Source organism: Oncorhynchus tshawytscha, unplaced genomic scaffold (genome assembly GCF_018296145.1).
Source record: "Oncorhynchus tshawytscha isolate Ot180627B unplaced genomic scaffold, Otsh_v2.0 Un_contig_5015_pilon_pilon, whole genome shotgun sequence".
In the NCBI taxonomy this organism is placed as follows: domain Eukaryota; kingdom Metazoa; phylum Chordata; class Actinopteri; order Salmoniformes; family Salmonidae; genus Oncorhynchus; species Oncorhynchus tshawytscha.
Window position 1 is genome coordinate 407,215 of NW_024609820.1, and position 27,945 is coordinate 435,159.

General features: G+C 46.6%; 1 protein-coding gene and 2 long non-coding RNA genes across 5 annotated transcripts in view; 2 read left to right on the forward strand and 1 right to left on the reverse strand.

Moving 5' to 3' along the window:
* The window catches only part of phka2 (phosphorylase kinase, alpha 2 (liver)), a 34,383-nt gene that overhangs the window by 1,850 nt on the left and 4,588 nt on the right, over nt 1–27,945 (forward strand). The window contains exons 3-29 of one of the 2 annotated variants that reach the window (XM_042318970.1): nt 3,026–3,184; nt 4,007–4,054; nt 4,227–4,395; nt 4,592–4,674; nt 6,263–6,343; nt 6,522–6,620; nt 7,284–7,430; nt 7,888–7,941; nt 8,810–8,932; nt 9,198–9,293; nt 9,505–9,612; nt 10,132–10,210; nt 10,519–10,653; nt 10,739–10,848; nt 12,181–12,325; nt 12,783–12,861; nt 13,033–13,172; nt 13,925–14,095; nt 15,395–15,525; nt 16,590–16,728; nt 17,076–17,389; nt 17,561–17,690; nt 18,025–18,126; nt 22,340–22,458; nt 26,195–26,221; nt 26,568–26,621; nt 27,605–27,838. In XM_042318970.1, the coding sequence (XP_042174904.1) occupies nt 3,026–3,184; nt 4,007–4,054; nt 4,227–4,395; nt 4,592–4,674; nt 6,263–6,343; nt 6,522–6,620; nt 7,284–7,430; nt 7,888–7,941; nt 8,810–8,932; nt 9,198–9,293; nt 9,505–9,612; nt 10,132–10,210; nt 10,519–10,653; nt 10,739–10,848; nt 12,181–12,325; nt 12,783–12,861; nt 13,033–13,172; nt 13,925–14,095; nt 15,395–15,525; nt 16,590–16,728; nt 17,076–17,389; nt 17,561–17,690; nt 18,025–18,126; nt 22,340–22,458; nt 26,195–26,221; nt 26,568–26,621; nt 27,605–27,838 (3,276 nt within the window). The remainder of the gene's footprint in view (nt 1–3,025; nt 3,185–4,006; nt 4,055–4,226; nt 4,396–4,591; nt 4,675–6,262; nt 6,344–6,521; nt 6,621–7,283; nt 7,431–7,887; nt 7,942–8,809; nt 8,933–9,197; nt 9,294–9,504; nt 9,613–10,131; nt 10,211–10,518; nt 10,654–10,738; nt 10,849–12,180; nt 12,326–12,782; nt 12,862–13,032; nt 13,173–13,924; nt 14,096–15,394; nt 15,526–16,589; nt 16,729–17,075; nt 17,390–17,560; nt 17,691–18,024; nt 18,127–22,339; nt 22,459–26,194; nt 26,222–26,567; nt 26,622–27,604; nt 27,839–27,945) is intronic. The other variant, XM_042318971.1, reaches the window with a different exon arrangement.
* Nucleotides 23,612–26,188, forward strand: LOC121846105. 2 transcript variants are annotated; one of them, XR_006083013.1, is made up of 6 exons: nt 23,612–24,165; nt 24,258–24,295; nt 24,354–24,467; nt 25,417–25,530; nt 25,579–25,805; nt 25,849–26,188. It is a non-coding gene; the product is annotated as an uncharacterized LOC121846105 (long non-coding RNA). The 2 variants fall into 2 exon arrangements; XR_006083012.1 differs by lacking the exons at nt 23,612–24,165; nt 24,354–24,467 and having other exon boundaries at nt 24,235–24,295.
* On the reverse strand, nt 25,154–25,976 carry LOC121846106. The gene is made up of 3 exons (XR_006083014.1): nt 25,937–25,976; nt 25,429–25,542; nt 25,154–25,358 (listed from the first exon to the last, which is right to left on the reverse strand). It is a non-coding gene; the product is annotated as an uncharacterized LOC121846106 (long non-coding RNA).

A 27,945-nucleotide genomic window follows, 5' to 3' on the forward strand; every position in this document is an offset into this window, starting at 1 on the left:
TGGTTCATCCTTGGGAGCAATTTCCAAAAGCCTGAAGGTACCATGTTCATCTGTACAAACAACACCATGGGACCAGTTGGCCATCATACCGCTCAGGAAGGAGACGTATTCTGTCTCCTAGAGATGAACATACTTTGGTGCGAAAAGTGCAAATCAATCCCAGAACAACAGCAAAGAACCCTGTGAAGATGCTGGAGGAAACAGGTACAAAAGTATCTATATCCACAGTAAAACAAGTCCTATATTGACATAACCTGAAAGGCCGCTCAGCAAGGAAGAAGCCACTGCTCCAACACCAACATAAAAAAAGACAGACTACGGTTTGCAACTGCACATGGACACAAAGATCGTACTTTTTTTGGAAAAATAGAACTGTTTGGCCATAATGACCATTGATATGTTTTGAGGAAAATGGGGGAGGCTTGCAAGCCGAAGAACACCATTCCAACCATGAAGCACGGGGGTGGCATATATATATATATAAATCTCTAGTGGCCAGCCACAGTGCATTTGGAAACTATTCAGACCCCTTGACTTATTCCACATTTTTTTATGTTACAGCCTTATTTTAAATATATTTTTCCCCCTCATCAATCTACACATCATACCCCATAATAACAAAGCGAAAACAGGTTTTTAAAAACAAAAATACCTTTTTTACATAAGTTTTCAGACACTTTGCTATGAGACTCGAAATTGAGCTCAGGTGCATCCTGTTTCCATTGATCATCCTTGAGCTGTTCCCTACAACTTGATTGGAGTTCACCTGTGGTAAATTCAATTGTTATGACATGATTTGGAAAGGCACACACCTGTCTATATAAGGTCCCACAGTTGACAGTGCATGTCAGAGCAAAAACCAAGCCGCGAGGTCGAAGGAATTGTCCGTAGAGCTCCGAGACAGGATTGTGTTGATGCACAGATCTGGGGAAGAGTACCAAAACATTTCTGCAGCTTTGAAGGGCCCCAAGAACACAGTGGCCTCCATCATTCTTAAAGGAAAGAAGTAGAGAGCTGACCGCCTGGCCAAACTGAGCCATCAGGGTAGAAGGGCCTTGGTCAGGGAGGGAACCAAGAACTCAATGGTCAGTCTGACAGAGCTTCAGAGTTCCTCTGTGGAGATGGGAGAACCTTCTGCAGCACTCCATCAATCAGGCCTTTATGGTAGAGTGGCCAGACAGAAGCCCCTCCTCAGTAAAAGGCACATGGCAGCCCGCTTGGAGTTTGCCAAAAGGCACCTAAAGGACCATGAGAAACAAGATTCTCTGGCTACCCTCTTTTACGCTGCTGCTACTATCTGTTTATAATCTATAGTCACTTTAACTCTACCTACATGTACATATTACTTCAACTAACTGGTGCCCCCACACATTTACTCTGTATGGGTACCTCCCTGTATATAGCCTCCACATTGACTCTGTACCGGTACCCCCTGTATAAAGCCTCCACATTGACTCTGTACCGGTACCTCCCTGTATAAAGCCTCCACATTGACTCTGTACCGGTACCCCTGTATAAAGCCTCCACATTAACTCTGTACCGGTACCCCCTGTATAAAGCCTCCACATTGACTCTGTACCGGTACCTCCCTGTATAAAGCCTCCACATTAACTCTGTACCGGTACCTCCCTGTATATAGCCTCCGCATTGACTCTGTACCGGTATCCCCTGTATAAAGCCTCCACATTAACTCTGTACCGGTACCTCCCTGTATAAAGCCTCCACATTAACTCTGTACCGGTACCCCCTGTATAAAGCCTCCACATTAACTCTGTACCGGTACCCCCTGTATAAAGCCTCCACATTAACTCTGTACCGGTACCCCCTGTATAAAGCCTCCACATTGACTCTGTACCGGTACCCCCTGTATAAAGCCTCCACATTAACTCTGTACCGGTACCCCTGTATAAAGCCTCCATATTAACTCTGTACCGGTACCCCCTGTATATAGCCTCCACATTAACTCTGTACCGGTACCCCTGTATAAAGCCTCCACATTAACTCTGTACCGGTACCCCCTGTATAAAGCCTCCACATTAACTCTGTACCTGGTACCCCTGTATAAAGCCTCCACATTAACTCTGTACCGGTACCCCTGTATAAAGCTGTGTATAAAGCCTCCACATTAACTCTGTACCGGTACCCCCTGTATAAAGCCTCCACATTAACTCTGTACCGGTTCCCCCTGTATAAAGCCTCCACATTAACTCTGTACCGGTACCCCCTGTGTAAAGCCTCCACATTAACTCTGTACCGGTTCCCCCTGTATAAAGCCTCCACATTAACTCTGTACCGGTACCCCCTGTGTAAAGCCTTGCTTGTTATTCTACTGCTGCTGTTTAATTATTTGTTACTTTTATTTTCTATTTTTTTTACTTATCTATTTTTTACTTAACACTTATTTTGTTTTTATTATTCTTAAAGCATTGTTGGTTAAGAGCTTGTAAGTAATCATTTCACTGTAAGGGCTACACCTGTTGTATTTGGCACATGTGACATACAATATGATTTGATTTGATGAAACCAAGATTTAACTCTCTGACCTGAATGCCAAGAGCCACGTCTGGAGGAAACCTGGCACCATCCCTACGGTGAAGCGTGGTGGTGGTAGCATCATGTCTGGAGGAAACCTGGCACCATCCCTCCGGTGAAGCGTGGTGGTGGTAGCATCATGTCTGGAGGAAACCTGGCACCATCCCTCCGGTGAAGCGTGGTGGTGGCAGCATCATGCTGTGGGGATGTTTTTCAGCGGCAGGGATCGAGGGAAAGATGAACAGAGTAAAGTACAGAGAGATTCTTGATGAAAACCTGCTCCAGAGTGCTCATGACCTCAGACTGGGTTGAGGGTTCACCTTGCAACAGGACAACGACCCTAAGTACAAAGCCAAGACAACGTACAGTAGTGGCTTCGGGACAAGTCTGTGAATGTCCTTGAGTGGCCCAGCCAGAGCCCAGACTTAGATAGATATCAATCTACCTGCCTGTCTAACCTGCCTGTCTAACCTGTGTGTGTGTGTGTCTCCAGAACCCAGTAACAGGCCTGTTGCCCTGCAGTGTCCAGCTGCCAGATGCCTGGGTGCGTGACAATGTCTACAGCATCCTGGCGGTGTGGGGTCTGGGGATGGCCTACAGGAAGAACGCTGACCGGGATGAGGACAAGGCCAAGGCCTACGAATTGGAGCAGGTGACTGACTGGCTCCCATCTCACAGCATGTTCTGTCAAAATAGTGTTGTGTCCCCAATACTTACTGTACTGTGTGATCTGTGTTGTGTCGTGTCCTCCATACTTACTGTACTGTGTGATCTGTGTTGTGTCCTCCATACTTACTGTACTGTGTGATCTGTGTTGTGTGTCCCATACTCACTGTACTGTGTGATCTGTGTGGTGTTCTCCATACTTACTGTACTGTGTGATCTGTGTTGTGTGTCCCATACTCACTGTACTGTGTGATCTGTGTTGTGTGTCCCATACTCACTGTACTGTGTGATCTGTGTTGTGTGTCCCATACTCACTGTACTGTGTGATCTGTGTTGTGTGTCCCATACTCACTGTACTGTGTGATCTGTGTTGTGTGTCCCATACTTACTGTACTGTGTGATCTGTGTTGTGTTCTCCATACTTACTGTACTGTGTGATCTGTGTTGTGTCCTCCATACTTACTGTACTGTGTGATCTGTGTTGTGTCCTCCATACTTACTGTACTGTGTGATCTGTGTTGTGTCCTCCATACTTACTGTACTGTGTGATCTGTGTTGGAAAGGGAGTCTGAATAGTCCTTGACTGCAAGGACCCGACCTCATGACCACACTGTGTTGTAACAAGACATTCCTTTACTGAAACATGTTAGTGTGTTCCATGCATGTTGTCCTATGATCTATGTTGTAGGCCACAGGCAGAGATTGGCATATTTCAGTCCTTGGAGTCCTGAATAGATGAACTTGGGAAAGCAGGAGTTACCGATCCCTGTAAGGTGTGGTAAATATCTATATTTGTATTATTCTACAGAGTGTTGTCAAGCTGATGCAAGGGCTGCTCCAGTGTATGATGCGACAGGTGGGTTACCGTGGTTACTGTCCCATTCCTTCTACCATGTAACAACACAGTCACCAGTATATGGCATAAGGGCAACAATGCACTACGCTGTGGGAGCATTTCTGTATGTGTTTCTCCCTTGGTCTGGCTGTGTAATAGCCTTTTCTGAGCATGTCAGTGTGTCTGACTACAGGTGGCCAAGGTGGAGAAGTTTAAACACACCCAGAGCCCCAAGGACTGTCTACACGCCAAGTACCACACCCCCACCTGTGCTACCGTGGTGGGGGACGATCAGTGGGGACACCTGCAGGTTGATGCCACCTCTCTGTACCTGCTGGTTTTGGCTCAGATGACTGCCTCAGGTACCGTGTGTGTGTGTCGGTGTGTGTGTGTCGGTGTGTGTGTGTGTCGGTGTGTGCCGGTGTGTGTGTGTGTGTGTGTGTGTGTGTGTGTGTGTGTGTGTGTGTGTGTGTGTGTGTGTGGTGGATCATGTCATTGTGAAATAACTTGACTGTATACCGGCGGCGTTGTTCTTTATCACTGTCTGGTCTTCTCCAGGTCTTCGTATCATATCAACCCTGCATGAAGTGGCTTTTATCCAGAACCTGGTCTTCTACATTGAGGCTGCTTATAAAGTTGCGGTAGGTAATGTTCAAGGTCTGTTTGAGCGAGGCTTTATTCTTCTAACCTCACTAGCATACGACTTAGCAGGAAGTAATAGAAGTCTGAACGGTAATGGAGAGAGAAGCAATACTATACTGAAGATCAATAGGAATATCAGTAGAGGTAGTGGAGACTATAGAAGTGTCGTGCTATAAGGAACACCTTTCCAAACAAGACTTTTGCATGGCTCATACAGTATATTGTAAAATCCCACACAGTGAACTTTCTGATTGGTTGGTAGAATAACTTTCAATACATTTCATTGGTCAACATGGGACCATCAGCACTTAACCCTAAAAGCATCAACATATTTTTTAGCTTAAAAGCACCAACAGGTCAACGGTCTGTGTGGTTAGCTACAACAGATAATTATAAACTAACAGGTGAAAACTACTTAACATAATTCATTAACATAATGTCATAATTATTAACATAATGTCAACAGAGTATTTAATTAACATAATCTCAACAGAGAGCTGACATGGTACTGAAAAATAAACGTTTCAACTGGTCAACAACTGACGTTTCTCATCCAGGATAATGTGTCTTGGTTAGCGACTTCACTAACCAGAATACGTTTCCCATCCAGGATAATGTGTCTTGGTTAGCGACTTCACTAACCAGAATACGTTTCCCATCCAGGAGAATGTGTCTTAGTTAGCGACTTCACTAACCAGAATACATTTCCCATCCAGGATAATGCGTCTTGGTTAGCGACTTCACGAACCAGAATACGTTTCCCATCCAGGATAATGTGTCTTGGTTAGCGACTTCACGAACCAGAATACGTTTCCCATCCAGGAGAATGTGTCTTAGTTAGCGACTTCACGAACCAGAATACGTTTCCCATCCAGGAGAATGTGTCTTGGTTAGCGACTTCACTAACCAGAATACGTTTCCCATCCAGGATAATGTGTCTTGGTTAGCGACTTCACGAACCAGAATACGTTTCCCATCCAGGATAATGTGTCTTGGTTAGCGACTTCACAAACCAGAATACGTTTCCCATCCAGGAGAATGTGTCTTAGTTAGCGACTTCACTAACCAGAATACGTTTCCCATCCAGGATAATGTGTCTTGGTTAGCGACTTCACTAACCAGAATACGTTTCCCATCCAGGATAATGTGTCTTGGTTAGCGACTTCACTAACCAGAATACGTTTCCCATCCAGGATAATGTGTCTTGGTTAGCGACTTCACTAACCAGAATACGTTTCCCATCCAGGATAATGTGTCTTGGTTAGCGACTTCACTAGCCAGAATACGTTTCCCATCCAGGAGAATGTGTCTTGGTTAGCGACTTCACCAACCAGAATAAGCAGATAGTCCAGAATCTCCCTGTCAACGTTGTCTGTTTCTGAGACGTGAGGAGTTAAAACAGAGTACATACGTCCTACTGATTACTATTTGTGTAAATATATAGAATATCCTGTATATACAGTATATATTGGATTAGGTCAAATAAAATTATATTTAGGTTCAAATTAAGGTCTTCAAATAGTATGATTTTAAACCTGGTTGTCATGGTAACTGTGTGTCTCTCTCTCTCTCTCTCTCTCTGTGCAGGATTATGGGATGTGGGAGCGAGGGGACAAGACCAATCAGGGGATCCCAGAACTGAACGCCAGCTCTGTGGGGATGGCCAAGGTACTGACGCTTTAGATGTAATGCTTGTCCTATATGTAACAATGATAATACATTGTCTCCTTTTACGCCTCCAATCGTATCTTAACTACCATATCTAGACTCATAACAGTCCTCTTATCGCAACACAGCTACTATATCTAAACTCCTAAAACAACAACATGTTGGGTTTTATGTTCAGGCTGCATTGGAGGCCATTGATGAACTGGACCTCTTTGGGGCTCATGGAGGACCCAAATCTGTCATTCATGTTTTGCCGGACGAGGTGGAGCACTGCCAGGTACTGTGATAAACATGTCCTATCTTATCTAGCCTGGTGAGGGCAGTGTCCAGTCTGGTTTAATCTTCTCTAGCCTGGTGAGGGCAGTGTCCAGTCTGGTTTAATCTTCTCTAGCCTGGTGAGGGCAGTGTCCAGTCTGGTTTAATCTTCTCTAGCCTGGTGAGGGCAGTGTCCAGTCTGGTTTAATCTTCTCTAGCCTGGTGAGGGCAGTGTCCAGTCTGGTTTAATCTTCTCTAGCCTGGTGAGGGCAGTGTCCAGTCTGGTTTAATCTTCTCTAGCCTGGTGAGGACAGTGTCCAGTCTGGTTTAATCTTCTCTAGCCTGGTGAGGGCAGTGTTTAATCCAGCTGGTCTTTAATCTGCCTGGTGAGGGCAGTGTCCAGTCTGGTTTAATCTTCTCTAGCCTGGTGAGGGCAGTGTCCAGTCTGGTTTAATCTTCTCTAGCCTGGTGAGGGCAGTGTCCAGTCTGGTTTAATCTTCTCTAGCCTGGTGAGGGCAGTGTCCAGTCTGGTTTAAGCAGATTATTTTGTAAACCTTAAAATGATATGTATGAAACTGACCATTGTCTTACGTCAGATAGCACAACTGATGTCTCCTGGCAACACGGTGGTGTCAGAATGACGCCATCTGTCAGAAACTGACCCGTTTGTATTTGACCTCTCCAGGCTATCCTGTGCTCCATGCTGCCACGAGCCTCCACCTCTAAAGAGATCGACGCTGGTCTCCTGTCAATCATCTCCTTCCCTGCCTTCGCTGTGGAGGATGCAGACCTGGTCACCATCACTAAGACTGAGATCATATCCAGGCTACAGGTAGATAGGAGCCTGTCTAGACTGGACCACAGATATAATGAGATCATATCCAGGCTACAGGTAGATAGGATCCTGTCTAGACTGGACCACAGATACAGTGAGATCATATCCAGGATACAGGTAGATAGGAGCCTGTCTAGACTGGACCACAGATACAGTGAGATCATATCCAGGATACAGGTAGATAGGAGCCTGTCTAGACTGGACCACAGATACAGTGAGATCATATCCAAGATACAGGTAGATAGGATCCTGTCTAGACTGGACCACAGATACAGTGAGATCATGTCCAGGCTACAGGTAGATAGGATCCTGTCTAGACTGGACCACAGACACACTATATGGGCTAGTTGATTCCCAGACTCAGATTAAGCTGATGTCAATGAGAAACCTCCATTGGCTAGGCTTCATGGTGCTCTAGAATGAGGTATCTAAATGAATCCGTTCCCTTCCCCAGGGACGCTATGGCTGCTGCCGTTTCATCAGAGATGGATACAGATGCCCAAGAGAGGTACTGTACAGATTTCGATGTTTTTCTCCTTACAGTGTGAAATACCTACTAGATCTTCATCCAATGGTCCTGTATCTGCGCTGTAGCCAACAGCTGGCAGATACAGTGTGTGTAGGCTCGTCTACATGATGACATTATTATTGATTAAGAGTGAAAATATTGTTATTTGTCAAAACGGCAACCAAGCATCGATCATCACGTCACCAGAATAAGACCCTGGATATTCATTGGAAAGGAGCATTAAGCTCATCACCTTGCACTTTCACCACCCTGTGAAGTTCATCGTAACTTATTTCATCTGTAGCCTAATAAACTGCATGCTTTCCCGAGTCGTGGTGGGAGGACCACACAACATGTCATCGCCTGACACCAAGTTCTCTTCGATATGATGGTTATTATGTCAATATACGTATGTACATAAAGGCGGTTCCACCGCCATTTCCTGCATAGTACATTTTACTCACACAAAAAGGTGCCGCCATGTTGAACAAACAAATGACCTGTTGGCATTTATAAAATGACAGCGAAACGTCCTGTTACAGATTAAACAGTAGAACTTAAAAGGAAAAATACACCTAAAATCTGTTGCTATTTTTGTCATTCGTCCACAAAGTGTCACTTGCCACATCATCATGACATCATCATGATGCATTTTGCATCATATAAAGATGATGCGTTTTGCATCTATTGCATCTACTTCTTAAAAGTCCAATATCTTGAAAACTTGACTGCTGACATACAAAACATTTTGGGACTGTATTAACAGTGAACTAATGGATTTTTCCTTGAACTCTCGTTTAAAGATTAGCCTTGTTCTTTTAGATGAGACATTGGGTGTAATATTTCCGTGTCTGTATGTCGTTCTCAGGACCCCTCCCGTCTCCACTACGACCCGGCTGAACTCAAACTGTTTGAGAATATAGAATGTGAATGGCCAGTGTTCTGGACCTACCTCATTCTGGACGGCATCTTCAGCGGAGACCTAGTACAGGTGTGTGTGGCCGTGTTGGTTCCGTCCCTCTTCTCGTCCAGACCTAGGTTCCACCCTGAGACCCTCTGAATACATCCACACCTGTCACCCACGAAGCATCGTTACCGGTCACTCCACAAAAGCTGTGTCCGTTTCAGAGCAAGGAAAACAACTACCTGTAGGTCTGAGAGCGGGTGACGTCACCGAGCTATATGTCAGACTGCTAGACCACCCCAGGTCATGTGACTGTATGATGAACATGTCCTTTCCTGCTTCCTGTCTCCAGGTCCAGGAGTACAGAGATGCTCTGGAAGAAGTCCTGATCAGAGGGAAGCCCGGGATCCGCCTGATGCCTGAGCTCTACGCTGTCCCACCTGAAAAGGTATCGCCATGACCCTTTTGAATACAACTTTATCGTCCGTGTGTAAATTGGAAATCCGTCTTTCTTTAGGGCACGTCAGCAGTACTCCTTGTGCCGATATGGGCTGCGGTGAAGTAACAGGTTACACTACCTTTCTGAATCCTGATAAGTAACAACGTCCCCTACAACTAACTAAGTGAGGAAGACCGTAACTGTGTGGTGTTTCCCTCAGATGGAGGAAGAGTACGGGAACCCTCACTCCGTGGACAGAGTGGCTATGGGTCAGTTACCTCACATGTGGGGACAGTCCCTCTACATCGTTAGTTCTCTGCTGGCTGAGGTAAAAACCTTCTGCGGTCGTCTTATAATATTTATTTTATTTATTTCACCTTTATTTAACCAGGTAGGCAAGTTGAGAACAAGTTCTCATTTACAACTGAGACCTGGCCAAGATAAAGCAAAGCAGTTCGACACATACAACGACACAGAGTTACACATGGAGTAAAACAAACATACAGTCAATAATACAGTATAAACAAGTCTATATACAATGTGAGCAAATGAGGTGAGATAAGGGAGGTAAAGGCAAAAAAAGGCCATGGTGGCAAAGTAAATACAATATAGCAAGTAAAACACTGGAATGGTAGATTTGCAATGGAAGAATGTGCAAAGTAGAAATAAAAATAATGGGGTGCAAAGGAGCAAAATAAATAAATTAAATACAGTAGGGAAAGAGGTAGTTGTTTGGGCTAAATTATAGGTGGGCTAATAGAGTGATTCTGCCTCTCTCACCACAGTGAGGTGTTGGTTGGTGCTTTAGTTCTCTCTCTCTCTCTCTCTCTCCGTCTGTTCCTCCAAGGGATTCCTCGCCCCTGGAGAGATCGACCCTCTCAACAGGCGATTCTCCACCAATTTCAAGCCGGACGTAGTTGTACAAGGTTTGCAGCATGTCTAATGTCCTCTAATGCAGGCTGGAAGACATGTGACATCCTTTAACTGGAGAAGTAATATACAGTTCTAGACTTGTTATTTAATTCACTCGTTTTGTTTAAGATCGTTTGCTCTGTGGTCAGGGCTGCCTATCTGAGAGTTTCCTTTCCCTTTTGAGTGTGTGTGTGTGTGTGCCTTCATGTATGCGCGTGTACAAACCATTTGTTTCTGTGTACATACCTTAATTTGTTTCTCTGTGTGTGTGTGTGTGTGTGTGTGTGTGTGTGTGTGTGTGTGTGTGTGTACACATTGGCAGTGTGTGTGTTAGCGGAGTCGAAGGAGATCCAGGAGCTGCTGAAGGACGATGAAATAGAGGTCCAGACCATCGCTGAGGTCCAGCCCATCAGGGTCATGCCTGCTCGCATCCTCAGCCACGTCTACGTCAAACTGGGTACAGTTACAACTACTTAGAAAGGATTCGTTGAGCATTTATAAAGCCTTCATAAAAACTACATAGCTAATGACTCGTTTCACAGGAAACTGCAAGAAGTTGAATCTGAGCGGGAGGCCATACAGGCACATTGGAGTTCTGGGAACCTCGAAATTCTACGAGATCCGGAACCGTACCTACACATTCACCCCTCAGGTGACATACCTTGTTATTACCTTAAGACAGTAGAGGTCCTATCTCCCTAAATGCTCTTGTTAAATCCTAATCTAGCACACCTAGGGCTGTATCCACAAAGCAGGAATCTGGTTAAAACCTGTTTTAAAACCTTTTTTTTTTTTTTACTCCCAGCTCAAAGTATGTTTTAGGATGATGTTAAGCTACTGCCCAGACAAACTCTGAGCCAGGAGTAAAATCAAGTCATGAAAGTTGATCTCAACTGGTAATCACAACAATCAAAAGTATGGACACACCCACTCATTCAAGGATTTGTCTTTATTTGTACTATTTTCTACATTGTTGAATAATAGTGAAGACATCAAAACTATAAAATGTGGAATCATGTAGTAACCAAAAAAGTGTTAAACAAATCTAAATATATTTTATATTTGAAATTCTTCAAAGTAGCGACCCTTTGCCATAATGACAGCTTTGAACAGTCTTGGCATTCTCTCAACCAGCTTCACCTGGAATGCTTTTCCAACATTCTTGAAGGAGTTCCCACATATGCTGAGCACTTGTTGGCTGCTTTCCCTTCATTATGCGGTCCAACTCATCCCAATCCATCTCTATTGGGTTGAGGTCGGGTGACCTCAGTGTATATATATTTGGATACGACCCCTGATTCTACTAATTATCTGCTCATCAAGACCTTGATTAGCTGAATCAGGTGTGTTTGTGTAGGGCTGAATCAGGTGTGTTTGTGTAGGGCTGAATCAGGTGTGTTTGTGTAGGGCTGAATCAGGTGTGTTTGTGTAGGGCTGAATCAAGTGTGTTTGTGTAGGGCTGAATCAGGTGTGTTTGTGTAGGGCTGAATCAAGTGTGTTTTTGTGAATAGGACTGAATCAGGTGTATTTATGTAGGGCTGAATCAAGTGTGTTTGTGTAGGGCTGAATCAGGTGTGTTTGTGTAGGGCTGAATCAAGTGTGTTTGTGTAGGGCTGAATCAAGTGTGTTTGTGTAGGGCTGAATCAAGTGTGTTTGTGTAGGACTGAATCAAGTGTGTTTGTGTAGGACTGAATCAAGTGTGTTTGTGTAGGACTGAATCAGGTGTGTTTGTGTAGGACTGAATCAAGTGTGTTTGTGTAGGACTGAATCAAGTGTGTTTGTGTAGGGCTGAATCAGGTGTGTTTGTGTAGGACTGAATCAGGTGTATTTATGTAGGGCTGAATCAAGTGTGTTTGTGTAGGACTGAATCAGGTGTGTTTGGGCTGGAGCAGTAGTGTTGGCCATCTCTCTCCTTTAGTTCCTGGACCAGCATCACTTCTATCTGGCTCTGGACAACCATCTCACTGTCTCTCCTCTCCTTTAGTTCCTGGACCAGCATCACTTCTACCTGGCTCTGGACAACCAGATGATAGTGGAGATGCTAAGGACGGAGCTGTCCTATCTCTCCTCCTCCTGGAGGATGACCGGACGCCCTACCCTGACCTTCCCCATCACACACAGCATGCTGGGTAAATACCCTCACCTTCCCCGTCACACACAGCATGCAGAGTAAATACCCTCACCTTCCCCGTCACACACAGCATGCTGGGTAAATACCTTCCCCTTCCCCATCACACACAGCATGCTGGGTAAATACCCTCACCTTCCCCGTCACACACAGCATGCTGGGTAAATAACTACTCCTTCCCCACCACACACAGCATGCAGAGTAAATAACTACACCTTCCCCATCACACACAGAATGCTGGGTAAATACCCCTCCCATTCCCCATCACACACAGCATGCTGGGTAATCATTCTGTGTTGTTTGTGTGACTTCTGGACTAAACATTTCTTTAAATGGGAATTCAAGGATTAATCTGTGTCCAGGAAACGGACTCTTGCTGGGAAACTACATTCTGTATGGGACAAACAAGGTTTATTGATTGGTTGGTTCATTGATCATGTTTCCCTTGTTGTTTCCAGTGGATGATGGTGAGAGCATCGACCCGTGTATTCTGTCCACTCTGAGGAAGCTGCACGATGGATACTTTGGAGGGGCAAGGTCAGACTGACTCTCTTCCATTTCTAAGGTCACTCATCTTAAGAGAAATCTCTGGATATTTACAGAAGGAAATGCTAGGCTCCACTATTTATGTCACTACATCACCTGGTTGTGACAGTTCCAGTGATGTCCTATATGGTTCCATTCCATCTTGTGTGTTTTTTTTTGCAGGGTTCAGATGGCAAACATCTCCAGCTTCCAGACTACCTCGTTCCACACAGAGCTCAGCTTCCTCGACGGAGACACCGATGACGACCTGCTGGAGAATGAAGAAGATGAGGAAGACGAAGAAGAAAGTTATGTCCCCTCAGGTACGTCAGCCGTGGTGTGCTGTGTGTGTTTATGTCTGTATAGGTCATTGGTGTGTGTGTGTATTTGTGTTTGTGTTTATGTCTGTATAGGTCATTGGTGTGTGTGTGTATTTGTGTTTGTGTTTATGTCTGTATAGGTCATTGGTGTGTGTTTGTGTTTATGTCTGTATAGGTCATTGGTGTGTGTTTGTGTTTATGTCTGTATAGGTCATTGGTGTGTGTTTGTGTTTATGTCTGTATAGGTCATTGGTGTGTGTTTGTGTTTATGTCTGTATAGGTCATTGGTGTGTGTTTGTGTTTGTTTATGTCTGTATAGGTCATTGGTGTGTGTTTGTGTTTGTGTTTGTGTTTATGTCTGTATAGGTCATTGGTGTGTGTTTGTATTTGTGTTTGTATTTACGTCTGTATAGGTCATTGGTGTGTGTTTGTGTTTATGTCTGTATAGGTCATTGGTGTGTGTTTGTGTTTGTGTTTATGTCTGTATAGGTCATTGGTGTGTGGTTGTGTTTGTGTTATGTCTGTATAGGTCATTGGTGTGTGTTTGTATTTGTGTTTGTGTTTATGTCTGTATAGGTCATTGGTGTGTGTTTGTGTTTGTGTTTACGTCTGTATAGGTCATTGGTGTGTGTTTGTATTTGTGTTTGTGTTTACGTCTGTATAGGTCATTGGTGTGTGTTTGTGTTTGCGTGTTTGTGCTTGCGGGATGTAATATGATATTGCTGAGTCTACATTTAACTCCCGCCCCCCTCCAGGCAGCTCCAAGGACATGTTTGACCACTACCTCAGCCAGCTGATGCAGAGCACAGCCACCAAGTGTCATCTCCCTCCCATCCAGAGGGGGCAGCACCACGTGTTTAGTGCTGAACACACCACCAGAGACATCCTCTCCTTCATGGCCCAGGTCCAAGGCCTCAACATGCCCAGTAAGTTATCATCACATTTACTGTTTGTTTATTCACCAAGTGTTAGGTTTAGGGTTATGTATGGGACTCTGTAGGTTTCTACACTCTGTAGGTTTCTACTGTATGGTTGGGACTCTGTAGGTTTCTACTGTATGGTTGGGACTCTGTAGGTTTCTACTGTATGGTTGGGACTCTGTAGGTTTCTACACTCTGTAGGTTTCTACTGTATGGGTGGGACTCTGTAGGTTTCTACTGTATGGTTGGGACTCTGTAGGTTTCTACACTCTGTAGGTTTCTACTGTATGGTTGGGACTCTGTAGGTTTATACTGTATGGTTGGGACTCTGTAGGTTTCTACTGTATGGTTGGGACTCTGTAGGTTTCTACTGTATGGTTGGGACTCTGTTGGTTTCTACTGTATGGTTGGGACTCTGTAGGTTTCTACTGTATGGTACTCTGTAGATATGTGGTAGTAGATATGTGGGAGTAGAGTAGGGGCCTGAGGACATACACTTAATATGTTGTGAAATCTGTTGTGAAATCTGTTTGTATTGTAATGTTTTAACTGCCTTAATTTAGCTTAACCCCAGAAAGAGTAGCTGCTGCCTTGGCAGGAAGTCATGGGGATCCATAATAAACCCCAGAAAGAGTAGCTGCTGCCTTGGCAGGAAGTCATGGGGATCCATAATAAACCCCAGAAAGAGTAACTGCTGTCTTGGCAGGAAGTCATGGGGATCCATAATAAACCCCAGAAAGAGTAGCTGCTGTCTTGGCAGGAAGTCATGGGGATCCATAATAAACCCCAGAAAGAGTAGCTGCTGCCTTGGCAGGAAGTCATGGGGATCCATAATAAACCCCAGACAGAGTAGCTGCTGCCTTGGCAGGAAGTCATGGGGATCCATAATAAACCCCAGAAAGAGTAGCTGCTGCCTTGGCAGGAAGTCATGGGGATCCATAATAAACCCCAGAAAGAGTAGCTGCTGACTTGGCAGGAAGTCATGGGGATCCATAATAAACCCCAGAAAGAGTAGCTGCTGCCTTGGCAGGAAGTCATGGGGATCCATAATAAACCCCAGAAAGAGTAGCTGCTGCCTTGGCAGGAAGTCATGGGGATCCATAATAAACCCCAGGAAGAGTAGCTGCTGCCTTGGCAGGAAGTCATGGGGATCCATAATAAACCCCAGGAAGAGTAGCTGCTGCCTTGGCAGGAAGTCATGGGGATCCATAATAAACCCCAGGAAGAGTAGCTGCTGCCTTGGCAGGAAGTCATGGGGATCCATAATAAATACAAATACTGTATGGTGAGTGTTGTTTCTTCCAGAGGCCTCCATGTATCTTCCCATGACTCCCATCATGAACAAGCACCGTAAATCCCTCAACCTACTGCACGTGTCCCAGCTCACACCGCTCCATCCACACCACCACCACACGCCACATCAACAACAGCCCAAGGTCAGTTCATCTACGCCAACAACCCACCACACGCCACATCAACAACAGCCCAAGGTCAGTTCATCTACGACAACAACCCACCACACGCCACATCAACAACAGCCCAAGGTCAGTTCATCTACGACAACAACCCACCACACGCCACATCAACAACAGCCCAAGGTCAGTTCATCTACGACAACAACCCACCACACGCCACATCAACAACAGCCCAAGGTCAGTTCATCTACGACAACAACCCACCACACGCCACATCAACAACAGCCCAAGGTCAGTTCATCTACGCCAACAACCCACCACACGCCACATCAACAACAGCCCAAGGTCAGTTCATCTACGACAACAACCCACCACACGCCACATCAACAACAGCCCAAGGTCAGTTCATCTACGACAACAACCCACCACACGCCACATCAACAACAGCCCAAGGTCAGTTCATCTACGACAACAACCCACCACACGCCACATCAACAACAGCCCAAGGTCAGTTCATCTACGACAACAACCCACCACACGCCACATCAACAACAGCCCAAGGTCAGTTCATCTACGACAACAACCCACCACACGCCACATCAACAACAGCCCAAGGTCAGTTCAGTCTACGCCAACAACCCACCACACGCCACATCAACAACAGCCCAAGGTCAGTTCATCTACGACAACAACCCACCACACGCCACATCAACAACAGCCCAAGGTCAGTTCATCTACGCCAACAACCCACCACACGCCACATCAACAACAGCCCAAGGTCAGTTCATCTACGCCAACAACCCACCACACGCCACATCAACAACAGCCCAAGGTCAGTTCATCTACGACAACAACCCACCACACACCACATCAACAACAGCCCAAGGTCAGTTCGTCTACGACAACAACCCACCACACACCACATCAACAACAGCCCAAGGTCAGTTTGTCTACGCCAACAACAGACTCCAGTACTGTCTCTCTGGTGCATCTGTGTGTTTGGATCCTCTAATGTGTGTGTGTGTGTGTGTGTGTGCATGCGCACATGTGTGTATTTGTGTGTGTCTGTGTATCTTTGCTCTCAGGCTCCCAGTATTGCAGACCTCCACCTGCCGAGAGACTCCCAGGGTAACACAGACTTTGGGTCTCTGGTGAGACAGTTGAAGGAGTGTCCCACACTGCAGGACCAGGCAGACATACTATATATCCTCTGTGTGATGAAAGGTACTGGTTTAGATCAGGGGTGGGCAAACTGTAAACGTCCATTATCATTTCTACACACTCTCTATTTAGTTGTAGGTGTTCAATGTGGCCTGGAGTTTTTAATTTTTTTTACACAAAATAATATTTTTCCACATTTTTTTGTTTTACTCCAACCTCCTGCGGGTCGGATCAAATGGGACATATGTTTCCCACCCCTGGATTAGATGGTGCACGTGTCTGGTTGAATTGAATCTTTGAATTGAATCAAATTTAATTTAATTCTCTACATGTTTAGGTTTAAATTACACTGAATTGACTCCTCAGATTGAATTGAACTGAATGATTTGTAATTCTCTCTAACCTGAAAGGTGCTGATTGGCTGGTGGACATGGGGGGTCAGGGCGGGGTCAGTGTGAGGTGTCTCCTGGAGGAGCTGTATGCCCAGGCCGGGGCCAACAAGGAGTGGGGTCTGATCAGATACATCTCTGGTATCCTGAGAAAGAGAGTGGAGGTGCTGGCTGAGGCCTGTACAGATCTCATCTCCCACCACAAGCAGCTGACAGTGGGGTTACCACCGGAGCCCAGGGAGAAAGTCATCTCAGCGCCTCTTCCTCCAGAAGACCTCAACTCTCTGATCTATGAGGCCAGTGGGCAGGACATCAGCATCGCTGTGCTCACTCAGGTACAACACATTATAACTGGGATTATATAAGATGCTTACAGATGCCATTTCCGTCCAAATTCTCTCCTCGACGCGAATCTAGCTCAACATGTTAAAGCAAACTTTGGTCAGTTTTGTAACAAGTCTCTGCGATGAAGGGAAAGTAACGACTGCTGTATTGTGATAATGCAGGAGATCATGGTGTACCTGGCCATGTACGTCCGCTCCCAGCCGGCTCTGTTTGGGGACATGCTGCGTCTCCGAATCGGACTCATCATGCAGGTGATGGCTACAGAGCTGGCCCGCAGTCTACACTGCTCAGGTAGGGTTCAGTCTACACTGCTCAGGTAGGGTTCAGTCTACACTGCTCAGGTAGGGTTCAGTCTACACTGCTCAGGTAGGGTTCAGTCTACACTGCTCAGGTAGGGTTCAGTACCATTCTTAGAATGGTAGAATAATCAGCTGTGTTCTAAAGGCCTCAGTAGACTCACCATCTGAATAGGGCTCTGGTAGTTCTTTCAGGTAGACCTGGTTAGTAGTGACACTACTGTATCTGGATGTTGAGCTGAATGGCCATTAGTGTGGAAGTGCCTGGGGAGTTTTTACAGAGTCTCTCTACTCAGCGTTACAGGCGTCTCTCTCTCTGTCCTCTGCAGGGGAGGAGGCCTCTGAGAGCCTGATGAACTTGAGTCCGTCAGACATGAAGAACCTGCTACACCACATTCTCAGTGGGAAGGAGTTTGGGGTGGAGAGGAGCAGTGAGTCTTTCCCAATCCCAAATCAACCCCGACCCCCGAACCCTACATAGACCCCTAGCCCCGACCCCTACATAGAACCCTACATAGCCCCTACATAGACCCCTAGCCCCGACCCCTAGCCCCGACCACTACATAGAACCCTACATAGACCCCTAGCCCCGACCACTCACACAGACCCCTAGCCCTGACCCCTACATAGACCCCTACATAGACCCCTGAGCCCCAACCCCCATAGACCCTACACCACACCCCTAGCCCCGACCCCTACATAGACCCCTAGCCCCAACCCCTACATAGACCCCTAGGCCCCGACTCACCCTACATAGCCCCCTAGCCCCGACCCCTACATAGATCTACATAGACCCCTAGACCCCTAGCCCCGACCCTACATAGACCCCTACATAGACCCCCTAGCCCCGACCCCTAGACCCATAGCCCTGACCCCCAGACCCCTACATAGACCCCTACCCGACCCTACATAGACCCCTACATAGACCCCTAGCCCCGACCCCTACATAGACCCTACATAGACCCCTAGCCCCGACATAGACCCCCTACATAGCCCCCCCCTAGCCCCGACCCCTACCCCTACATAGACCCCTACATAGACCCCTACATAGACCCCTAGCCCCGACCCCTACATAGAGACCCCTAGCCCCACCCCTACCCCTAGACCCCTACATAGACCCCTACATAGACCCCTAGCCCCGACCCCTACACCCCTAGACCCCTACATAGACCCCTAGCCCCGACCCCTACATAGACCCCTATCCCCGACCCCTAGCCATAGACCCCCCTAGACCCCTAGCCCCGACCCCTACATAGACCCCTACATAGACCCCTAGCCCCGACCCCTACATAGACCCCTACATAGCCCCCTAGCCCCTACATAGACCCCTAGCCCCGACCCCTACATAGACCCCTAGCCCCGACCCCTACATAGACCCCTAGCCCCGACCCCTACATAGACCCCTACATAGACCCCTAGCCCCGACCCCATAGACCATAGACCCCTACATAGACCCCTAGCCCCGACCCCTACATAGCCCCGACCCCTACATAGACCCCTAGCCCCGACCCCTACATAGACCCCTAGCCCCCCTAGCCCCGACCCCTACATAGCCCCTAGCCCCGACCCCTACATAGACCCCTACCCCAACCCCTACATAGACCCCTACATAGACCCCTAGCCCCGACCCCTACATAGACCCCTATCCCCGACCCCTACATAGACCCCCCTAGCCCCGCCCCCTACATAGACCCCTACATAGACCCCTACATAGACCCCTAGCCCCGACCCCTACATAGACCCCTAGCCCCGACCCCTACATAGACCCCTAGCCCCGACCCCTACATAGACCCCTACATAGACCCCTAGCCCCGACCCCTACATAGACCCCTACATAGACCCCATAGACCCCCGACCCCTACATAGCCCCTAGCCCCGACCCCTACATAGACCCCTAGCCCCGACCCCTACATAGACCCCTAGCCCCGACCCCTACATAGACCCCTACATAGCCCCCCTAGCCCCGACCCCTACATAGACCCCTAGCCCCGACCCCTACATAGACCCCTACATAGACCCCCTAGCCCCGACCCCTACATAGACCCCTAGCCCCGACCCCTACATAGACCCCTAGCCCCGACCCCTACATAGACCCCTACATAGACCCCTACATAGACCCCTACATAGACCCCTAGCCCATAGACCCCTAGCCCCCCCTACATAGACCCCTAGCCCCGACCCCATAGCCCCCCTACATAGACCCCTAGCCCCGAGCCCCCCTACATAGACCCCTAGCCCCGAGCCCTACATAGACCCCTAGCCCGACCCCTACATAGACCCCTAGCCCCGACCCCTACATAGACCCCTACATAGACCCCTAGCCATAGACCCCTACATAGCCCCCTAGCCCCGACCCCTACATAGGCCCCTAGCCCCGACCCCTACATAGACCCCCCTAACCCCAACCCCTACATAGACCCCATAGCCCCCTACATAGACCCCTAGCCCCGACCCCTACATAGACCCCTAACCCCGACCCCTACATAGCCCCCTAGCCCCGACCCCTACATAGACCCCTACATAGCCCCCTAGCCCCGACATAGACCCCTACATAGACCCCTAGCCCCGACCCCTACATAGACCCCTAGCCCCGACCCCCTACATAGAGCCCCCCCTACATAGACCCCCATAGACCCCTAGCCCCGACCCCCTAGCCCGACCCCTACATAGACCCCTAGCCCCTACATAGACCCCTACATAGACCCCTAGCCCCGACCCCCTACATAGACCCCTACATAGCCCCCTAGCCCCGACCCCTACATAGACCCCAGCCATAGACCCCTACATAGACCCCCTAGCCCGACCCTACATAGACCCCTAGCCCCGACCCCTACATAGACCCCTACATAGCCCCCCTACATAGACCCCCATAGACCCCTAGCCCCTACATAGACCCCTACATAGCCCGACCCCTACATAGACCCCTACAGACCCCTAGCCCTACATAGACCCCTACATAGACCCCTAGCCCCGACCCCTACATAGACCCCTAGCCCCGACCCCTACATAGACCCCTAGCCCGACCCTACATAGACCCCTAGACCCCTACATAGACCCCTACATAGACCCCTAGCCCATAGACCCCCCCATAGACCCCTAGCCCCGACCCCTACATAGACCCCTACATAGACCCCTAGCCCCGACCCCTACATAGACCCCACCCCTAGCCCCGACCCCTACATAGACCCCTAGCCCATAGACCCCTACATAGACCCCTAGCCCCGACCCCTACATAGACCCCTAGACCCCCATAGACCCCTACATAGACCCCTACATAGACCCCCATAGCCCCCCCCCTAGACCCCTAGCCCCCCCTACATAGACCCCTACATAGACCCCTAACCCCGACCCCTACATAGACCCCTACATAGACCCCTAGACCCCTACATAGACCCCTAGCCCATAGACATAGACCCCTACATAGACCCCCTAGCCCCGACCCCTACATAGACCCCTAGACCCCCCCGACCCCTACATAGACCCCTAGCCCCGACCCCTACATAGACCCCCCCTACATAGACCCCTACATAGACCCCTACATAGACCCCTAGCATAGACCCTACATAGACCCATAGACCCCTACATAAACCCCGACATAGACCCCTATCCCCGACCCCTACATAGAGCCCCCCTACATAGACCCCCATAGACCCCTAACCCCGACCCCTACATAGACCCCTACATAGACCCCTACATAGACCCCCTAACCCCTACATAGACCCCTACATAGACCCCTAGCCCCGACCCCTACATAGACCCCTACATAGACCCCTAGCCCCGACAACTACATAGACCCCTAGGCCCGACCCCTACATAGACCCCTACATAGCCCCCTAGCCCCGACCCCTACATAGACCCCTACATAGCCCCCTACATAGCGCCCTAGCCCCGACCCCTACATAGACCCCTAACATAGACCCTACATAGCCCCTACATAGCGCCCCTAGCCCTGACCCCTACATAGACCCTAACATAGACCCCTACATAGACCCCTACATAGACCCCTAACATAGACCCCTACATAGACCCCTACATAGACCCCTAGCCCATAGACCCCTAACATAGACCCCTACATAGACCCCTAGCCCGACCCTACATAGACCCCTACATAGACCCCTACATAGACCCCTACATAGACCCCTACATAGACCCCTACATAGCGCCCTAGCCCCAACCCCTACATAGACCCCTACATAGCCCCCTAGCCCCGACCCCTACATAGACCCCCTACATAGCCCCCTAGCCCCGACCCCTACATAGAACCCCTACATAGCCCCCTAGCCCCGACCCCTACATAGACCCCTACATAGCCCCCTAGCCCTGACCCCTACATAGACCCCTACATAGCCCCCTATCCCAGACCCCTACATAGCCCCTACATAGCCCCTAGCCCCTTTTGTGTCCCTACATAGACCCCTACATTGCCCCCTAGCCCCCCTACATAGCCCCTACATAGCCCCCTAGCCCCGACCCCTACATAGCCAGCATTAGTAGTTTGTACAGTATTAATACATTTCCTGATTCTTCTCAAATCTTTGCAGGTGTACTGGTATCTTTGCAGGTGTACTGGTATCTTTGCAGGTGTAGTATTATTCTATTGAATCAAATGAATTGTTGTGTCTGTCTCCCTTTCTCCTGTGTCAGTGCGTCCTATGCAGTCCTCGGCCACCAGCCCGGCTGTCTCCATCCATGAGCTGGGTCACACTGGGGCCACTAAGACGGAGCGCACCGGCATCCGCAAGCTGAAGCGTGAGATCAAACAGGTATGGTCACGTCAGCTGACTATTGCATGTCTTGGAGAGTATCTACGTCAGGGGTCTCCAACAGGTCCATCACAAGCTACCAGTAACTCCCAGTTTACCTATGAGTAGCTCGCCAAACAATTCTGAAAAAGCATTTATTTTTCATGTTTTCTACCGCAAACTTTCATAAACAAATCTCACTAGTATTAGACAAGTCAAGCTCCCGGCTACTATCCAATCAAATCCACGTTGACATTCAACCAACCCTGGTTAGCCACAACTGTCTGAAAGCCAAACGGAACACAATATCTGACAATTCATTTCCAACAATATTGACCCTTTTGTGTCTGTGTGGTGTGGGCTTTTGTGTCTGCGTGGTGTGGGCTTTTGTGTCTGTGTGGTGTGGGCTTTTGTGTCTGCGTGGTGTGGGCTTTTGTGTCTGCGTGGTGTGGGCTTTTGTGTCTGCGTGGTGTGGGCTTTTGTGTCTGCGTGGTGTGGGCTTTTGTGTCTGCGTGGTGTGGGCTTTTGTGTCTGCGTGGTGTGGGCTTTTGTGTCTGCGTGGTGTGGGCTTTTGTGTCTGCGTGGTGTGGGCTTTTGTGTCTGTGTGGTGGGTGGTCTGTTTGTGTCTGTGTGGTGTGGGCTTTTGTGTTTTGTGTCTGCTTTTGTGTGGTGTGGGCTTTTGTGTCTGTGTCTGGTGTGGGCTTTTGTGTCTGTGTGGTGTGGGCTTTTGTGTCTGCGTGGTGTGGGCTTTTGGTGTGGGCTTTTGTGTCTGCGTGGTGTGGGCTTTTGTGTCTGTGTGGTGTGGGCTTTTTGTCTGTGTGTGTGTGGGCTTTTGTTCTGTGTGGTGTGGGCTTTTGTGTCTGTGTGGTGTGGGCTTTTGTGTCTGTGTGGTGTGGGCTTTTGTGTCTGTGTGGTGTGGGCTTTTGTGTCTGCGTGGTGTGGGCTTTTGTGTCTGTGTGGTGTGGGCTTTTGTGTCTGTGTGGTGTGGGCTTTTGTGTCTGCGTGGTGTGGGCTTTTTTTGTGTCTGTGTGGTGTGGGCTTTTGCTGTCTGTGTGGTGTGGGCTATAATATAATCTGTGTGGGCTTTTGTGTCGTGGTTGTGGGCTTTTGTGTCTGCGTGGTGTGGGCTATAATTTTGTGTCTGCGTGGTGTGGGCTATAATATAATCTTTGTGTCTAATCGTAGGTGTTGGGCTCTTTGTGTCTGCGTGGTGTGGGCTTTTGTGTCTGTGTGGTGTGGGCTTTTGTAGCCAGTTAGGGATCATAATAACGGTCTTCTGAGGAGACAGAATGACATTCCCCCAAGAAAACAGAATTTGGGAACATACAAAGACTGCCTATTTGAAAGCGAGGAAAACATGTACGTGTATCTTGTGAATTGTTTCATAATTTAAAAGTAGCTCTCATGCTAGAAAAGGTTGGAGACCCCTGATTTCCTTTGACCTATAATTTAATCTACAGGTTAGTATAGACCTATAATCCTCTATAATATAATCTACAGGTTAGTATAGACCTAATCCTCTATAATATAATCTACAGGTTAGTATAGACCTAATCCTCTATAATATAATCTACAGGTTAGTATAGACCTAATCCTCTATAATATAATCTACAGGTTAGTATAGACCTAATCCTCTATAATATAATCTAAAGGTTAGTATAGACCTAATCCTCTATAATATAATCTACAGGTTAGTATAGACCTAATCCTCTATAATATAATCTACAGGTTAGTATAGACCTAATCCTCTATAATATAATCTATAATATAATCAGGTTAGTATAGACCTATAATATAATCCTCTATAATATAATCTACAGGTTAGTATAGACCTAATCCTCTATAATATAATCTACAGGTTAGTATAGACCTACAGGTTAGTATAGACCTAATCCTCTATAATATAATCTAATCAGGTTAGTATAGACCTAATCCTCTATAATATAATCTACAGGTTAGTATAGACCTAATCCTCTATAATATAATCTACAGGTTAGTATAGACCTAATCCTCTATAATATAATCTACAGGTTAGTATAGACCTAATCCTCCTTAGTATAGACCTAATCCTCTATATATAATCTATAGTATAGATAATCTATAATATAATCTACAGGTTAGTATAGACCTAATCCTCTATAATATAACCAGGTTAGTATAGAATCCTCTATAATATAATCTACAGGTTAGTATAGACCTAATCCTCTATAATATAATCTACAGGTTAGTATAGACCTAATCCTCTATAATATAATCTACAGGTTAGTATAGACCTAATCCTCTATAATATAATCTACAGGTTAGTATAGACCTAATCCTCTATAATATAATCTACAGGTTAGTATAGACCTAATCCTCTATAATATAATCTACAGGTTAGTATAGACCTAATCCTCTATAATATAATCTACAGGTTAGTATAGACCTAATCCTCTATAATATAATCTACAGGTTAGTATAGACCTAATCCTCTATAATATAATCTACAGGTTAGTATAGACCTAATCCTCTATAATATAATCTACAGGTTAGTATAGACCTAATCCTCTATAATATAATCTACAGGTTAGTATAGACCTAATCCTCTATAATATAATCTACAGGTTAGTAATCCTCTATAATATAATCTACAGGTTAGTATAGACCTAATCCTCTATAATATAATATAATCTAATCCTCAGGTTAGTATAGACCTAATCCTCTATAATATAATCTACAGGTTAGTATAGACCTAATCCTCTATAATATAATCTACAGGTTAGTATAGACCTAATCCTCTATAATATAATCTACAGGTTAGTATAGACCTAATCCTCTATAATATAATCTACAGGTTAGTATAGACCTAATCCTCTATAATATAATCTACAGGTTAGTATAGACCTAATCCTCTATAATATAATCTACAGGTTAGTATAGACCTAATCCTCTATAATATAATCTAGGTTAGTATAGACCTAATCCTCTATAATATAACAGGTTAGTATAGACCTAATCCTCTATAATATAATCTAAAGGTTAGTATAGACCTAATCCTCTATAATATAATCTACAGGTTAGTATAGACCTAATCCTCTATAATATAATCTACAGGTTAGTATAGACCTAATCCTCTCTATAATATAATCTATAATATAAAAGGTTAGTATAGACCTAATCCTCTATAATATAATCTACAGGTTAGTATAGACCTAATCCTCTATAATATAATCTAAAGGTTAGTATAGACCTAATCCTCTATAATATAATCTAAGGTTAGTATAGACCTAATCCTCTATAATATAATCTACAGGTTAGTATAGACCTAATCCTCTATAATATAATCTAAAGGTTAGTATAGACCTAATCCTCTATAATATAATCTAAAGGTTAGTATAACTATAATATAATCCTATATAATATAATCTAAAGGTTAGTATAGACCTAATCCTCTATAATATAATCTAAAGGTTAGTATAGACCTAATCCTCTATAATATAATCTACAGGTTAGTATAGACCTAATCCTCTATAATATAATCTACAGGTTAGTATAGACCTACTCCTCTATAATATAATCTAAAGGTTAGTATAGACCTAATCCTCTATAATATAATCTAAAGGTTAGTATAGGCCTAATGCTCTATAATTTAATCTAAAGGTCAGTATAGACCTAATCCTCTTTCTGTATGTTTGATTCTAGTTAGAAGACATGACGACAGAATGCTCTTTGTCTATAGTAGTAATAATGCTGTAATGTTGTATGGTTCTGATTGCAGTTGGATGACTCGTCTCGTCCGATCAGCGTGGGTTGAGTTTGTTAGTTAATAGTCATATTGCCTCATCAGCTGTAATCTCCACAGCTAGACCATAATGAAACCAACCATCATAACATGACATGAAGCCACCAGCTGAAAGCCCATTCATACCAGCTGTACTAGAATACAGTCAGTAGTGCCTTACCTCATGCTGAGCTGCTGATCATGTTTGCCTGTTTTCTAGCCCACATCTTTAACTGTGTCTGATGTTTTATCATAATCTAAACTGTATTTACACGGTGTGAGTTTGACTTTCCTTCACGCCGTCATCCCCTCCTTCTGTGTCTCTCCCTCGACGACAACATGACGTCTTCTCCGTGTTGATCCTTTCCAGATGAGTAACAGTGGCTATTCCATCAGCAGCAACGTCACCTCTCCCCGTTCCACGGTAAACCATGAACCATGTCCCCCTCATTGTCCCGTGTTCACTAAACCACGCAGACGAGGTTCACTCTGAACGGTTGTCTTTCTTCGTTACATTGCCTTATGCTTGCTGTACTAACATGTACTGGCCTGTAGCATGCTGGTGTCATCATGGTAACATGTACTGGCCTGTAGCATGCTGGTGTCGTCATGGTAACATGTACTGGCCTGTAGCATGCTGGTGTCGTCATGGTAACATGTACTGGCCTGTAGCATGCTGGTGTCGTCATGGTAACATGTACTGGCCTGTAGCATGCTGGTGTCATCATGGTAACATGTACTGGCCTGTAGCATGCTGGTGTCGTCATGGTAACATGTACTGGCCTGTAGCATGCTGGTGCCGTCATGGTAACATGTACTGGCCTGTAGCATGCTGGTGTTGTCATGGTAACATGTACTGGCCTGTAGCATGCTGGTGTCGTCATGGTAACATGTACTGGCCTGTAGCATGCTGGTGCCGTCATGGTAACATGTACTGGCCTGTAGCATGCTGGTGCCGTCATGGTAACATGTACTGGCCTGTAGCATGCTGGTGCCGTCATGGTAACATGTACTGGCCTGTAGCATGCTGGCCCATGTTGACTCCTACCCTTTGGGTGGTGGACCATTCTTGATACACACAGGAAACTGTTGAGCGTGAAACACACAGCAGCATTGCAGTTCTTTACACAAACCGGTGTGCCTGGCACCTACTACCATACCCCATTCAAAGGCACTTAAATCTTTTGTCTTGCCCATTCACCCTCTGAATGGCACACATACACAACCCATATCTCAAGGCTTAAAAATCCTTCTTTAACCTGTCTCCTCCCGTTCATCTGTACTGATTTGAAGTGGATTTAACAAGTTACATCAACAAGGGCTCATAGCTTTCACCTGGTGTGTGTGTGTGTATGTACCGCAGCATGAGTACTGTGTACGTAAATGAACACGTATCTCCCCCTGTAGCGGTGCAGCAGCCCCTCCACCCCCAGTGGTATCCTGTCCCCTGTAGGCCCCGGAGGGTCAGACAGCCACCTGCAGTGGGAGGAGCGGCAGGGCCAGTGGCTGAGGAGGAGACGGCTGGATGGGGCCATCAACAGGGTCCCAATGGGCTTCTACCAGAAGGTGTGGAAGATCCTGCAGAAGTGCCACGGCCTGTCAATAGATGGATACGTGCTGCCTTCCTCCACTACCAGAGAGGTATGTAGTGTCAGTCTGTCTATAGATGGATACGTGCTGCCTTCCTCTACTACCAGAGAGGTATGTAGTGTCAGTCTGTCTATAGATGGATACGTGCTGTCTTCCTC